We start from the raw sequence: 14,382 nt of genomic DNA, 5'->3' as shown, positions 1-14,382 counted from the left end.
GCAGCCTGGATTCGTCAGTCAATGTGTTGACGTTTGTATGGCCGAAGCCGGCCGAAGCGGTCGCGCATGGCTGCCCCCCGCAATGACAACACATCGAGGCCCGCGTGGCCGCGGAGCCGCCGCTACCGCCCCCGCCGCCGCCCCCGCCAGGCCATTTTTCATGCCAGACTGACTTCGCTGCTGCGCTCCGCGACAGCTTTCCAGCATTTCATTTTTCTGCTGCCATTGGCAGGCCGCGGTTCGGCCGCCGCGCCGCACTGCCCGCCGTGGACCACGGGTCGGCCTGGGGGGCTGCTGCAGTGCTGCAGACTCCGAGTCCGTTTCCTTGACTGTCTCTCCCGCACCGATACGGTGCGCCCTGTGAGTGCGAGAGAGACAGAGCGACGAAAACGACTCTTAGAATCAGTCTGCAGCAGTGCCCGCTACTGTCCCTCCGCAACTAATGAAGCAACTTCTTTCAGCAACGCGTCATTGTTGATATTTCCATCGCTTGATGGGCGGACTCCCGGACAACGAGCAGCAGCCAGGCTTTCGCGTCCCGCGAGCCCTCCAAGCAGGGCAAAGAGGTGGCGGGAGGGGCACAAGACGGTGGCAAGGGGCAGACGCTGCACTGGAGTGACGCTGGAGTGACATAGGACGTGACGCTATTATAGCAATGCCACTGGGCCAGCTAGGACGCTGGAGTGCCTGGAGCGACGCTGCAGTGCACGCTGGAGCCTGACAGTGAGGACCGGAGTGACGCTTAGTGACGCTAAGTGCCACTGGGAGCTGGGTACGCTGGAGTGACTGCTGGAGCGACGCTGGAGTAACGCTGGAGTGACGCTGGAGTGACGCTGGGTGACACTGGAGTGACGCTGGGGTGACGCTGGGTGACACTGGAGTGACACTGGAGTGACACTGGAGTGACACTGGAGTGACACTGGAGTGACACTGGAGTGACACTGGAGTGACACTGGAGTGACACTGGAGTGACGCTAGAGTGACACTGAGTGACACTGGAGTGACACTGGTGACTCTGGAGTGACTCTGGAGTGACTCGGGGGCATCGGATGCCCATCCTGGGGCCGGCGAGGCTCGCGGCGAGGCCGACGGCGGGGCGTCGCGGGGGTGCGGGCGGAGGCGGCCGTCGACGGGCACCCCGACGTATGGAAAGGCCGTAAAAGGCACACGCCGTGCGTGAGGTGCGCCGCCCGCAAGATGGCCGCTCGCTTGACGATGACATCAAAAGGCGAAAAAGCAACAACAACGCCAAAATAAAAGGCTTGCGGCCGAATAAAACCCAACTTGACGACGCTTCGTTTCCGCCGCTCGTGAAACTGCATCGCGCAACAAATGACGATCGCGACGCAGAGAGAGAGAGGATCGGGCGGACGGACAGGCGGACAGACAGACAGACATACGACGGGACGGACGTAGGTTCAAAGGTCACCCTCCGGGCACAGCGGCGGACGGACTGGCCGACAGACAGACAGACGCGGCGGCTTTGTTGAGAGGCCACATCCTCTGTCATATTCCAATCACGCTCCGCGCATGCCGTGCTGTGCTGCCCGTCCGTCCACGGCGTCCATGCCGAGTGCTCTGGAACTTCCAGTGGCGTGGAGGGCCCGGAACAGCCAGGCAGGCCGGCACACTGGAAGACTGGCTTCCTTCCCGCCACGCCCCGCCACCCTATCTTGATCAGTGTCGCGCGCTCCTGGATCCCCTAGAAACGCGTCAGGAAGTTGGTAATTAAGGCGGCGAAAAAAAAGAAGGAGAAGAAGAAGGAGAGGAAGAAGAGGACATCGGCGGCGCCGCGTTGGTGTTGTTGTTCCCAGGCCATCGAGTGTCACATAAATCGCGAGCCAGGGAAAAGGAAAAGAACGAGTGCAAGAGCTTTGAGGGGGTTCGCCTGCCTTCGCCCGTGACGACCGGGGCCTTGGGACTGGGGGGTGGGGGTGGGGGTGGCTCCACAGTCCACGATAGCTTTCCAGTCGTCCGTTCTCGGCCAAGTCGCGGCCTGCGTCGCCGTTCCGCCATTTTCGGGGGTCCGCGCTTCGCGGCCGGAATCCCCAAAGCCGCGCACGCTTATGGAGGACGGAAGGGGCCCTGCCCTGCTTCATCCCAATCCCGAATGTATCCGGAGCCGCGACGCGGGGGAGGGGGAAGGGGGCAGTGTCGAAACACAATCCGATACCCCTTCCACCGCCCCGCCCCGCCGCGGCTCCGGTCTGCGACACACAACTCTGCGCGATTTTAAGCACATCGCCAAATAAATCTCGACACTCAGTCGGAGGTCCCCGCCCCGCCCCGCCCCGCCCCGCCGCGCGCTCAGTTCATCTCGTTTGTCTTGTCCCAAACCGCACAGCCCCTCCGCAGCGCCCCGCCTCCATCTTGGTTTCCGACTTATCCGCAGAGAAATGTGTTGCGGGCTGCTGGCCAGAAAGACGGCAGGGCCGGGCCAGGCCGGGCCGGGCAGCACGCAGCAGCACTCGCACGTGTGATTGAGGGGGCGGCCAACTGCCGGCCGGGGAACTGGCCCACCTCCCACAGTGGGCCAGAAGACCGGTGGAGGCGGTCAGAATCCCGGACGCCTTTTTACCTCCAGAGTCGCTAGAAGGGAGTCGAACCGGACGTGTGACCCCACCAATGGATTGCTCTCTGAACGAGGAATCCAATGGTGGGGTCACACGTGTGGTTCGCCTGTTTAGCGACTCTGGAGCTCAAAACGCGTCTGGAGTTTTGACCGCCGCCGCCGCCGGTCTTCTGGCCCACTCGGGCTGCCCTCGGCAGCCTCAGCCAGCCCCTGGCGCCTCCGAGGAGGTGGCCACAGCGTCCGCCAACTTGCGGCAGCCAAAGATGCATCGGGGGCGTCGCCCTGCGTGGCCCCATTTGGTCCACTCGCTCGAAGTGCTCGACGTGGACTTGGTCCCCGAGCAGGCGGGCGGCGCGGGCGCCATCAATGCCTGGCCGGACCCAAGTCCCGGACCGTCGCCATGGCAACGCGTGGCAACGCCGGACGCGCCACTCCATATGGGAGAGCCAGCCATCCTTTTTGCCGTTCTTTGTACGAGGGGGTGGCGTGGCGTGGCGGGTCAGCGCGAGGGGGGCCGGGGGGGTCCGCGGTCGATACCAGCGTCCCGGCCGTGTCACCCATCCGCTTCGATTCGGACCGTTCGGACAGGACGCCGGCGTGCCGGCCCCGCGGCCCGTCGACGGCCACCTGCGGTCCGCGTCCACGCACCGGACTTGACCGCCGCACCAGCGCGCCAGCCGCACTCGTGGAGCCGCGACAGCAGCGCGCCCCGCGGCGATGACGGGTAGTGACGGGCAGCGACGCGAGCGCTACCCGCCGGCGGAGCGCTGAACTAGCGCCGCGAACCTGCACTGCTAGCTGGCGGGCTGGCGGCGCGCGATACGATTCCAACCCTTTCTCCGAGACTCCCGGAGACTCCAGCAACATGGCGCGCATGCCATCGCGTTCCATCCGTTCCAGCGGCGCGCGGCACGCGGCACGCCCCTCTGGAGGCCCCTCTCCGGCGCGAGCCGAGCACGCGGGGCCTCGCGGGGCCCAGCCGCGCCGGGCCGAGCGGGCCGAGCCGAGCCGTGGCGCCGCGGAGCCGAAGCCGAAGCCCCACCCGCCGCCGTGCCGCCGTTCGCCTGCCGATACGCAGCGATTCCCAATACCCTATCAGGTGCGCGTCTCGGCTCGGCAGCGCTCGGCTCGGCTCGGCTCGGCCCGCTGTGCGCGCGACGCTCGGGCCGAGCGGGCGAGGCGGGGGCGGGGGCCTCTCTCTCCTCTCTCTCCGGCCCGCGACGCCCCCGCGCGCCGCCCCACGCCCGCTCACTGACCGGCGCCGGATTGGATATCGACGGCCGCGTCGGGGGAGGGGAACGTCCTCCCTTTTGCGTCCTTTTCCCCGGCCACCTGGAGGCAAGCCTGGAGGTCCTGGGGGGAGGGAGGCCCCGAGGTAGGGCTGTGATTGGCGCATCGAGAGCCGATCGGCCCCGAGCAAGGCGAGCGCCCCCACCGGGGCCACCCCGCCGATAAACGGGACCAGCCCCGCCCAGTTCCAGGCAGCCTCGCCCCCGCCCGGACTCGAACCCCGGCCCCGGCCCGGCCAAGGCCGCGCACCGCCCGCCGATAGCATTTTCCACCTTTCCGCCCAGAAACACGGCGCGTTTGTGCGGCGCCCGCCATTCCAACGCCTCCTCGATTATTCCGGCAGCTCAAAGCCCCGAGGGCCGCGGCGGGGCGGGGCGGGGCGAGGCGGAGGCTAGACCCGAGGGCGATACGCTTTGTCATACATTGCATTCCTGCTTTGATATAAGCGATAAAAACCTCGTTTGAGCGATGAAAGAGCGCCGGCCAAAGCAGCCGCGGGGGTGGCTGCACCTTCCGGGAGGTCCTTTGCCCGCGGCGCCGCGCACCGCCCCGCCACGGCCCGCCACGCCACGCCACGCCCTGGCCGTGCAAGAGTCCTGGCTCGCCTTTGACGCGGTGCGTGCTTTGCCAGCTTTGGCGTTCAGGGAATTCTCAACAAGACGCCGTGTGTTACGTGTTCGGCGGGGCAGCCCCGGGTAGGGCCAGAGGGGCAGAGAGAGAGAGAGAGAGAGAGAGAGAGAGAGAGAGAGAGAGAGAGAGAGAGAGAGAGAGAGAGAGAGAGAGAGAGAGAGAGAGAGAACACTGAGAGAGCGAGACAGACAGCAGGGGAGGTTCTCCCGCGTTCTGCCGGCTCTGCCCCTCGCTGGCCGGCCCGCCAGTTTATTCCCGTTTTATGAAGCCTTACCTCTCGGCTGCTGGCGGCACTGCCGTCGAGGCGATCTTCCCCCGTCACCGGCACGGCCAGCACGGCAGCCACGGCCTCGGCGCCAGAGAGCTGCCCGGCGGGGAGAAAAAAGCTTCACTGCTCCCTCCACTAGCCAACGTACACGCGCACACATAGATACACACACACACACACACACACCACGGGGTGGCCGTGCTTCGTCAAACACTTGGTTGGCGGCGTCGGCGCGTCGCGGCGAGTCCAGCCCGGCCGTAGAGAGCGCCACCGTATGGGAGGCAGGGAGTGCCGGCAGACAGCAGGCCCCAGATTTTCGGAAAGGGGGTGGGGGGAGGAAGGGGGATTGCAATATCTATAAATTCCCGTTTCGTGTAATGCGGTGGATTTCTGCGGTGGAGTCGAGGTTTACCCCCCTCCCTCTTTGCCCCCGCGCGCGGCTAGGGGCTCACCCCTTCCCCTCCCCCCCCCTCCCCTTCTCCGGGACCGCTTCGCCAGACATTAAGGGCGCATTATGTGACTCTTATCTCACATCTCTCTGTCCCTCTGCCGCTGCCGTGGCCATGCCGTGGCGCCGATACAGCATCTCCTCATCTGCATACGTGGTGCCCCACGCCGCGCCCCGCCGGCCACGCCACTGTCCGCCGCGGCCATTTCCAGGCGGGACAGACGGGGGTGCCAGCCAGCCACCGCCAGCCAGCGGGGTGGGGTCCGCCAGTCCGCCAGCCGTGCACTGTCACGGCGCGTAGCTGGGCCCCCGATGCCGCGATCTCGAATCCGAAACCAGCCACCACCTCGACCGCGTGCTCCACGCGCACTTCCCGGGGGCAACTTCGGCCGCGCCACTGTAGGCTGTGCACCTGCCCCACCGGGGCCCTGGGCCTGGGCCCCAGGCCGGCTCAGGCCGGGGCGATTCCACGGGGCGCAAGGCGGTTCGAGAGGATAAAACAAAAATAAAAAATTGGAACAAGTTTCCTCCTTTGCCATTGTCTTGCTCATCCCCCGCGCCCCCGCACACGACGGCCAGCCCAGCAGCCAGCCAGCCAGCCAGCCAGCCCTCATTCAACGTGGAAATCACATTTGAAATGAAAGCTACCGCTGCAAGCCGGCGGCGGCGGGGCGGTACGGTACAGCACGCTATGGCATGGAACTGCGGCAGCCGCCACGGGCAGGGGGAGGGGAGGGGGAGGATTCGCCGGCTCTAGTGGGATTAAAGGCGGAAAGGGATTGAGGGCACACCATGGACGGGCGAAGGGGTTGGAGAAGGGATCCGATTTTGCGACGCAGCGCGCCGCCGTCAAGAAGCAGCGAAACATTCCATGCGGGACTGACGCTCCGCGCCCCGCCCTGCGACGCCAACGCACAGTGGGCTAGAAGACCGGTGGAGGCCGTGAAAACCCCGGACGCGTTTTGAGCTCCAGAGTCGCTCAATGGGACTCGAACCGAACTCGTGACCCCACCAATGGATTGCTCTCCGAACGCGGAATCTATTGATGGGGTCAAACGTTCGGTTCGTGTCCTCTTTAGCGACTCTGGAGCTCAAAACGCGTCGAGAGTTTTGGCCGCCTCCACCGGTCTTCTGGCACACTGTGCGACCTCCATCGGGCACCCGGGACCGCCACCTCCCCGACGACCTCCGCGGCGACCGCCATAGGTAGAGCACCTTATCGCCAGAAAACAAAACAAGGCCATTCCGCCATGGCCGCCCGGCCGCCCTGCCCTGCCGCCATCGGAGCGCAGCGGTCTGATTCTGGCATCGCGGGGAGAGAGAGGGTACACACGAAGAGAAAGGGGACCGAAAAAAAAATGCGGGAAAAGGAGCGGGAACCGAGGGGAAAAATTAGGGGACGCCACGGACATCTGCGCGTTGTCGAGCCCCGCGCGCGCCGCCGCCATATTGGACGGAAAATACACGAAGACACGACCCGCGCGCTTCTATCATCTCGAAAATAATAAGAAAGCCAAACGCAGAAAGAGAGAGAGAGAGAATGGAGGGAAAAAAGGAGGCGGGGAGTAAGGATCGGGTATAGCCTGGGAGATAGGCAGCCAGCGCGCTGTGCGGGGCGGGGTGGGGTGAGGTGGGGCGGGGCGGGGCGGGGCGCGGCGGGGCGGGGCGGCAGCGAGGTCAATACCGAGCAGCAGAAGTGGTCGCGAACAATAAAATATAACAAACGGGGAGAACGGGGCGCCGCTGGAAAGAAAAGACGCTCTCTCTCGAGTGGGAGGTGAAGGGGCCGGGTGGGGGTGGGGGGTGCGATTGGTGGGGGGCGGCAAGGGGGCGGCGGGGAGATGCGCCATCAATTTGCAGCCTGTTCACAAGACGAGAAAATATTCAAGTCGAAATGGCACGGCAGGTGAAGGGGCCGCCCTGCTTGGCCCTGCTTCACCGGAGTGGCGCCACCACTGCAGCGCCCCAGCCCTCCGCCGCCTGTTCCCAGCAAGGAAAGGGCCAAGGGCCCAAGGGCAGCAGTCCAGGCCCAAGGGCCCCAGGGCCCCAGGGCCGGCACGCCGCAGCCCGCTGGACCCGCTGGACCGAAGGGCCACGGCAAGGGCCAGCCCAGTCGACTGATTCCGAGAGTCGTTTTCGTCGCTCTGTCCCTCTCACACCTTGACGGGATGCCTCACGAGTGCGAGAGAGACAGAGCGAGGGAAATGACTCTTGGAATCAGTCTGAAGATCAAGACATCTAGGGCAGTGGTTCTCAACCTTAGGGTCGCGACCCCAAGTGGGGTGGCGAAAAAATTTTAAGGGTTCGCGGCGAGGTAGCTGGGGTCGTGTTTTTGGCCGATTTTAAGCAGCCACTGCGTCTGATCCGAGGCGGGCATTTTGCTCCCTCAACGGGCAATTGGTCTTTGGACCTTCCTTTAGCATGCCTCTGTTACGGAGCGCGATTATCAGTCTTAGTTTGGGAGCAGTATTGTCTCAAAGTTGGCCAAAACGCTCAGAAATGTCTTTAAAAAATCATGTTTTGGGTCGATTTTAAGCAGCCACTGCGTCTGATCCGAGGCGGGCATTTTGCTCCCTCAACGGGCAATTGGTCTTTGGACCTTCTTTTAGCATGCCTTTGTTACGGAGTGCGATTATCAGTCTTAGTTTGGGAGCAGTATTGTCTCAAAGTTGGCCAAAACGCTCGGAAATGTCTTTAAAAAATCATGTTTTGGGTCGATTTTAAGCAGCCACTGCGTCTGATCCGAGGCGGGCATTTTGCCCCCTCAACGGGCAATTGGTCTTTGGACCTTCTTTTAGCATGCCTTTGTTACGGAGTGTGATTATCAGTCTTAGTTTGGGAGCAGTATTGTCTCAAATTTGGCCGAAACGCTCAGAAATGTCTTTAAAAAAATCGTTGTCCCTGTTTTGGTCAACTTTGAGACAATACTGCTCCCAAACAAAGACTGATAATCGCATTCCGTAACAGAGGCATGCTAAAGGAAGGTCCAAGGAACAATTGCCCGTTGAGGGAGCAAAATGCCCGCCTTGAATCAGACGCAGTGGATGCTTAAAATCGACCCAAACATGATTTTTTAAAGACATTTCTGAGCGTTTTGGCCAATTTTGAGACAATACTGCTCCCAAACTAAGACTGATAATCGCACTCCGTAACAGAGGCATGCAAAAGGAAGGTCCAAAGCCCAATTGCTCGTTGAGGGAGCAAAATGCCCGCCTCGGATCAGACGCAGTGGCATGCTAAAGGGGGGGTCCCGGGGGGTTTCGCAAAACTTTTCCTGGGGGTCGCGGAAATTTTTGGCTACAAATTTGGGGTCGCGAGCCGAGAAAGGTTGAGAACCGCTGATCTAGGGAAAGGCGGTTGGGTTGCCTACCTGCAGGGCGCGAGGGCTTGAACTTGAGCGGCTGGACCGCAAACGCTGCTTCGCCGCGCTTTGCCCTGCACTGCGAAACGTGACAGCGAGAAGACCGGTGGAGGCGGCCAAAATTCCCGACGCGTTTTGAGCTCCAGAGTCGCTTTGCAGGCGTCGAACTGAACGTGTGACCCCACCAATGGATTCCTCGTTCGGAGAGCAATCCATTGGTGGGGTCACACGTTCGATTCGAGTCCGATTTAGCGACTCTGGATCTCAAAACGCGTCCGGGATTTTGACCGCCTCTACCGGTCTTCTGGCCCACTGTGCAACGGGCGCCCGCAAGTGGTTCCTTTGGATTTAGTTCGGCGTTCATTGTTCCGCGCGCCACCCGGCGCCACCCCCACGGCCCCACGGCCCCTGGGCCCTCGGCGGCCTGAGCACGCAGTGTAGCGGGCCGGCGCTGCACGGCGACGGTTTCATTTGCGTACAATCCCATTTTTTGCCTCTTTTTGTTTTTCTCTCTCTACCTCCTTTTAAAACGACCCGCGAGAAGTCCGGGGAAACAATTGAGGGTCGCTGCTGTTCTGCGCCACTCATTCTGAGCGACACACTGTGACACGGCGTCGCGGCGCAGCGCCGCGCAGCGCGGCCGCCGAGCCCCGGGGCGGCCCGAGGAGGGGGCGCCACACATTTTGGTGCTTCAAACGGAATCCGAGCACAATAGCCTCAAAAATGTTACCTTTCCGCGCGAATGCACCTGCGGCCGCAACGCACGGCGTCGTGGGGGAGGAGCAACGACATGGGCGTCGGCCATCGAGTTCGACGACCACCCCGGACGACGACATCAACCGCCAGAGGACGACCGACAGCCACCATGGCCAGAGGTTGACGGCCACCAAAGCAAGTGGTTGACGGCCACCTTGATCGACCAAAGGACAACGGCCACCATGGCCAGAGGTTCACGGCCACCATGACCTTCCTCAGCTTGACGGCCACCATGGCCGCAACCACCAAGTTCGACGGCCACCCCAGGACATCAACCGCCCCAGGACGGCGGCCACCACGCCCAACCTTACAGGGAACGACGGCCACCCCCGTGCAGGAGGCGACGGCGACGCCGAGGGACGACATGTGACAGGTGGGCGGGGGAGTGCAGGGGCATCTCGAGACAAGCAGCGCATCGCGGAGGCAGGGCAGCCCCGGGCAGCCCCACTCGGCAATCCTCCTTGCCGCCCGCCGCACCCCGCCCCGCCCTGCCACCCCGCCCGCCACCCCGCCCCGCCCCGACTCTCTGTGATCCCCGACTCTCTTTCCTGGGCTCTATTGATCCCACATGTCAACCCGGGGCTGCCGGGGGCTGCCGGGGGCTGCCGGGGGCAGGGGGGCGGCGCGTGGCGGAGGGGTAAAAAGCACTCGCTGTGGGGGCCGCGCGGGGGGCGGGGCGGGCGGCGGGGGCTCGGAAGGGGCAACGCGGCCCCAGGGCGACGCGAAGGGGGAGGCGAAGGAGAGCAAGATGGAAGAGCGCGGCGGGAGAGTGAGGTACAGCGCCGGCGGCGAGGGTGGCGGCGGGGAGGAGACACGAATGGACGGACGGCGACAGAGAGGAGGGCGTCCATGACGTCGGCGAAGAAAACAAACGGGAAAGCCCTTCGGACGCAGCGGCGCTGAGCATGCGTCACCCCGTCCACCCCGTCGCCCAGGAGAGGGGGTGGCTCGCTGTCCGGCCGACGCCGCGGCGTCCGCAGCGTCCGCGCGCCGCAGCTGCCCGAACCAGCCGAACGCCAACGCCGCCAGGCCGCCAGGCCCCGCCAGGGTCAGCGGCGGTCATCCTGGGGCCGGAGCAGGGCTGTAAAATTGCGCGTAAAAACAGGGAAATGACTCTGGCGTCCGCTGGGCGGGTCAAGGCCGCCTAGACCGTCGGGCCGGCCGGCCCATCCCCAGAGCCACGGAAAATGACCGGCGGATCCCCCCTGCCCGCCGCGCCCCTGGTCATTCTACTTCCGCCTGCCGAGGGGCGAAGATGCAGGGGCAGCAGACTGATGCCGAGTGTCGTTTTCGTCGCTCTGTCTCTCTCGCATTCATTAGTCGTCCCGTGCAGGTGCGAGAGAGACAGAGCGACGAAAGCGACTCTCGGTCTGCAGGATGGCGCCAAGGGCGAGAGCGCAGGGCGGCGGGGCCGCGGGGCGAGGGCAAGGCGAGGGCCTTCCGGAAAACAAGTTGTTTGTCGCGTCTGATCGAGAAGATGTTTGCGAGGTGGCTGCGTCCGAGACCTCGACGGCGACCTCTGGCGGTGTCATTTAGTTTCCCCGCGCCGCCTGGCGACGCCCCACCCCCTCCCCTTTCTCATCCAAAGGCGCGCTGTCGCGCTCGGCTAGCATTCGCGCAAACACAGACTGACAATCCTAACCAAAATCAAGGTCACCAACGCCGCGCCGCGCCTCCACTGGCAAACGCATTTTCTGAAGTATTGCCTGTGACACGACTTATCAACTGCCAAGAGTACGAACCTCAAATATCGGTGACAAAACTCACCGAAAACGTCACGCATTGTCGCAGCATTGGGTTCTTTCGCGGCACACTCACACGCACACTGTCAAGCAACGCGTCACTTGAAACTCGGACACAGAACAAACAAACGGTAAACACAAAGGTACGTAGACACAGTCGATCGGTACCGGCGCCACAGACGAGAGCGGACACAAACGACACGTACATACCCGCCCGGCCGGCGCGGCGGCAAAACAACAAACAACAACAACAGACAGCGGGCGACACTAGCAGCGCTGCCAACCTCCGAAACGCGGGGCGAGCGGCCAGTGCAGCCAACAGTGTGCCGTGCTTCTTCCTCATTGGCCGCGGCATTAGTCTCCGGCCTTTCCGAATCAATTTCCCCTCCTCTCCGCGGAGCCCGAAGGCCCGAATGGCTCCAAGCACTTTCCAGTTCATTTCGACTTCTCGCTCGTGCGATTCTAACCTCTCTTACGTAATGAGCGCCGACCGCTCGTAGCGAGGCCGATTCCGAGGGTCGTTCTCGTCGTTCTGTCTCCCTCGCACCTGTGCGGGGCTTGCGGGACGCCCCGTGAGTGCGAGAGAGACAGAGCGACGAAGACGACTGGGCAGGGAGGGGCCCAACTTCATCCATCTCTCGCGGTGGCGTGCGGCCCCTCACGACCGCCACGGCCGCCACGGTGAGGCACTGCTTCACCTTCTCGATCGTCTGACCGATTGCCCTTTTAGACGGGCCGAGCAGGGGAGGCTCCTCGAGACAATGAAACGGTGCCATTAGGCCAACAAGACGAACACACGCCACGCGGCGGGACTGCGGGACGGGAGGGTCTCGAGCCAGGTTAGCTCATCGCGGGATTGCGAACTAAGGGAGGGGGAGGGGGAGCGGGAACGCCGACCCGCATGCGACGCGTTATTCCGGCGATACTCCCCGCTGCGGCGGGTGAGGCCGTTCGCGCGCGGGGTATTCGCGATTTGTTCGAGCGCGGCGCACAGTGGGCCAGAAGACCGGTGGAGGCGGTCAAAATACCGGACGCGTTTTGAGCTCCAGAGTCGCTCCGAATCGAACGTGTGACCCCACCAATGGATTCCTCGTTCGGAGAGCAATCCATTGGTGGGGTCACACGTTCGGTTCGAGTCCGATTTGGCGACTCTGGAGCTCAAAACGCGTCCGGGATTTTGACCGCCTCCACCGGTCTTCTGGCCCACTGTGCGGCGTGCCGTGCCGTGCCGGATGCGCATCGCGGTCGGGCTGTGGGCGGATCCGCGGCGCGGCCGCGCATCAACCCTTTGCCGTGTCTTTGCTGCGCGCTGCTCGCTACTCTAAACACTTTGTCTTGTCCGAGACTCCGAGAGGGACGGCCGGGACGCCGGGAAGGCAGGGGCTATCCCTCCCCGAGGGCCGCACCGCACCGCCACGCCGGGCCGCCGCGCACCGCCGCGCCCCACAAGATCGCCTCAAGACGGCCCGGCCCTTCATGGCCGTGGCCGCGGCGCCCCGAGGCAAGAAAGGGTTCCAGGTGGGCTGCTGCCCGACCGCGCGCGCCGCCCCGCCCCGCCACGCCCCTCCCGGAGATAGATGGCAGAACTCTCTACCAGTGGTGGAGCCAGTCGCAGCACTGAGTATAGGGGATCGCCGGTACACTAGACAAACACATTTGGGGAAAAATGTGGAGGGACGTTAACGAAACACGAGGACGATGCGCCGTTCCCGTTCAACCTTTGATGAGCTTGAAACTGTAGTGTCTTCAGTGTGTCCACTCCACTGTGATTCCGTCGGATTCCGTCCACCTGACGCGCCGTCCCTCCGTCGCGGTGGTGCGGCCTGCTGCAGAGGGGGCTGCGGGCCCCGCCTCGCCCGCCCCGCCCCGCCCGCCGACCGTACCGGCCGCTTCTTGCTATTTCACAGTCAATGTAGCAGGGATGCGATTCGGATACAGGCTGCCTCGCCGCCCCGCCTTGCCGTGCCCCGGCGGCGCTGGCGGCGCTACTGCCCGGTAGGGCTGTTTGTTACCGCTAACGTCTCGACGACCGGTCCGGCCGGAACCACGGCAACTCGCAGCCCTTGCGAGGCAGTTGCGTGGCTTGGCGCTCGCGCGTTACCTACCCCGCCCGCCCCGCCCCGCCCCGCCCCGCTTCGGCATCGGAGTGCTTCTTGCCACCTAGGCCAGCAGTGGATGAACTGGCCGTGATACCCCTCCCACTGATCCTCCTCCTTGTCACCGTCATCCCCATGGCCAGCACTTTGTGACGGTCCCTCTCCGCCGCGGGTTCGAATACCCGCACCGTCTCGCCAGTTTTTTCCCCATCCCCGTCCAGTCAGCCGCTGCAGGAGAAACGACAGGTGGAAACAAACCGCCGCGCAGCCAAAGCAGTTCATGAGGTCGACGGGGCGCCAGGCAGCACACTGATTCCGAGTCGCTGTCGTCGCTGTCTCTCTCGCACTCATGGGGCGGCCGGTAGGTGCGAGAGAGACAGAGCGACGACTCTCGGAACCAGTCTGCAGGGCGGCAGGGGGTAGCGACGGGGGGCGTCGGCACCCCCGCGGACTGAGCGAGACCTCTGGCTTCCCCGCAATATAGTACACAACTTCGGCAACTTTACGAGATGGATGGGGTCCACGAGGGAGGGGGCGGCCGAGGGGGCGGCAGGGCGCGCGGCGGTTCGATAGAAAAAATAAAAATAGGGGAAGGAAGAAAGGCGGAAGAGAAAAGGGAAGAGTGTCTTGTCTTGGCGGAGAGTTTCGCAGGGCCGGCTGCTCGGCCTGGCCGCTCGGCTGGGCTGCCTGCCTGCCTGCCTGCCTGGCTGCCTGCCTGCCTGCCTGCCCTGCTGCCTGCCTGGCTGCCTGCCCTGCCTGGCTGCTGCCTGCCTGCCACCGCCCTTGCCCGGCCTCTGCCTCCAGCACCGGTCTCAGTCACCTCCCAGACCTCTCTACTGCTTCCGCCCTCCTTGCCACTCCTCGCCATTATTCCCCTTCGCTTCCTGCCTCCATGCCCCTCCATGCCCCTCCATGCACCTCCATGGGCACTGCACGGAAAAAATTGAACCGGGCAATAAGCCTCTATACGAGAATGAGAGAGAGAGAGAGAGAGAGAGAGAGAGAGAGAGAGAGAGAGAGAGAGAGAGAGAGAGAGAGAGAGAGAGAGAGAGAGAGAGAGAGAGGGAGAGAGAGAGGTGGGAGGGGGCGCCTGGTGGGGGCAGGGCCGCGCCGCTCGGCCCCAGCCGCCCGCTCCGATTGGGTATTGGAAAGCTATCGAAGGCCCCGTCGCGCCGGCGCGGCTCGGCACGGCCCGGCGGCGGAGCGGAGGGGGCTCGCC

The 14,382-nt window shown here is 63.9% G+C and overlaps 1 protein-coding gene across 1 annotated transcript in view; it reads right to left on the bottom strand.

Annotated features, from left to right (window-relative positions):
• LOC117642958 (homeobox protein cut) overlaps positions 1-11,283 on the bottom strand; it is a 177,200-nt gene extending 165,917 nt beyond the window's left edge. The window contains exon 1 of the mRNA XM_034381595.1: positions 11,093-11,283. Coding sequence (XP_034237486.1) covers positions 11,093-11,108 — 16 coding nt within the window. The 5' untranslated portion in view covers positions 11,109-11,283. The remainder of the gene's footprint in view (positions 1-11,092) is intronic.
• Positions 11,284-14,382: the final 3,099 nt, after the last annotated feature.

The sequence above is a fragment of the Thrips palmi genome, unplaced genomic scaffold (genome assembly GCF_012932325.1).
Source record: "Thrips palmi isolate BJ-2018 unplaced genomic scaffold, TpBJ-2018v1 HiC_scaffold_16, whole genome shotgun sequence".
Classification (NCBI taxonomy): Eukaryota; Metazoa; Arthropoda; class Insecta; order Thysanoptera; family Thripidae; genus Thrips; species Thrips palmi.
The sequence above is the reverse complement of the archived record's forward strand: the minus strand, read 5'-3'. Positions and strand labels throughout refer to the sequence as shown.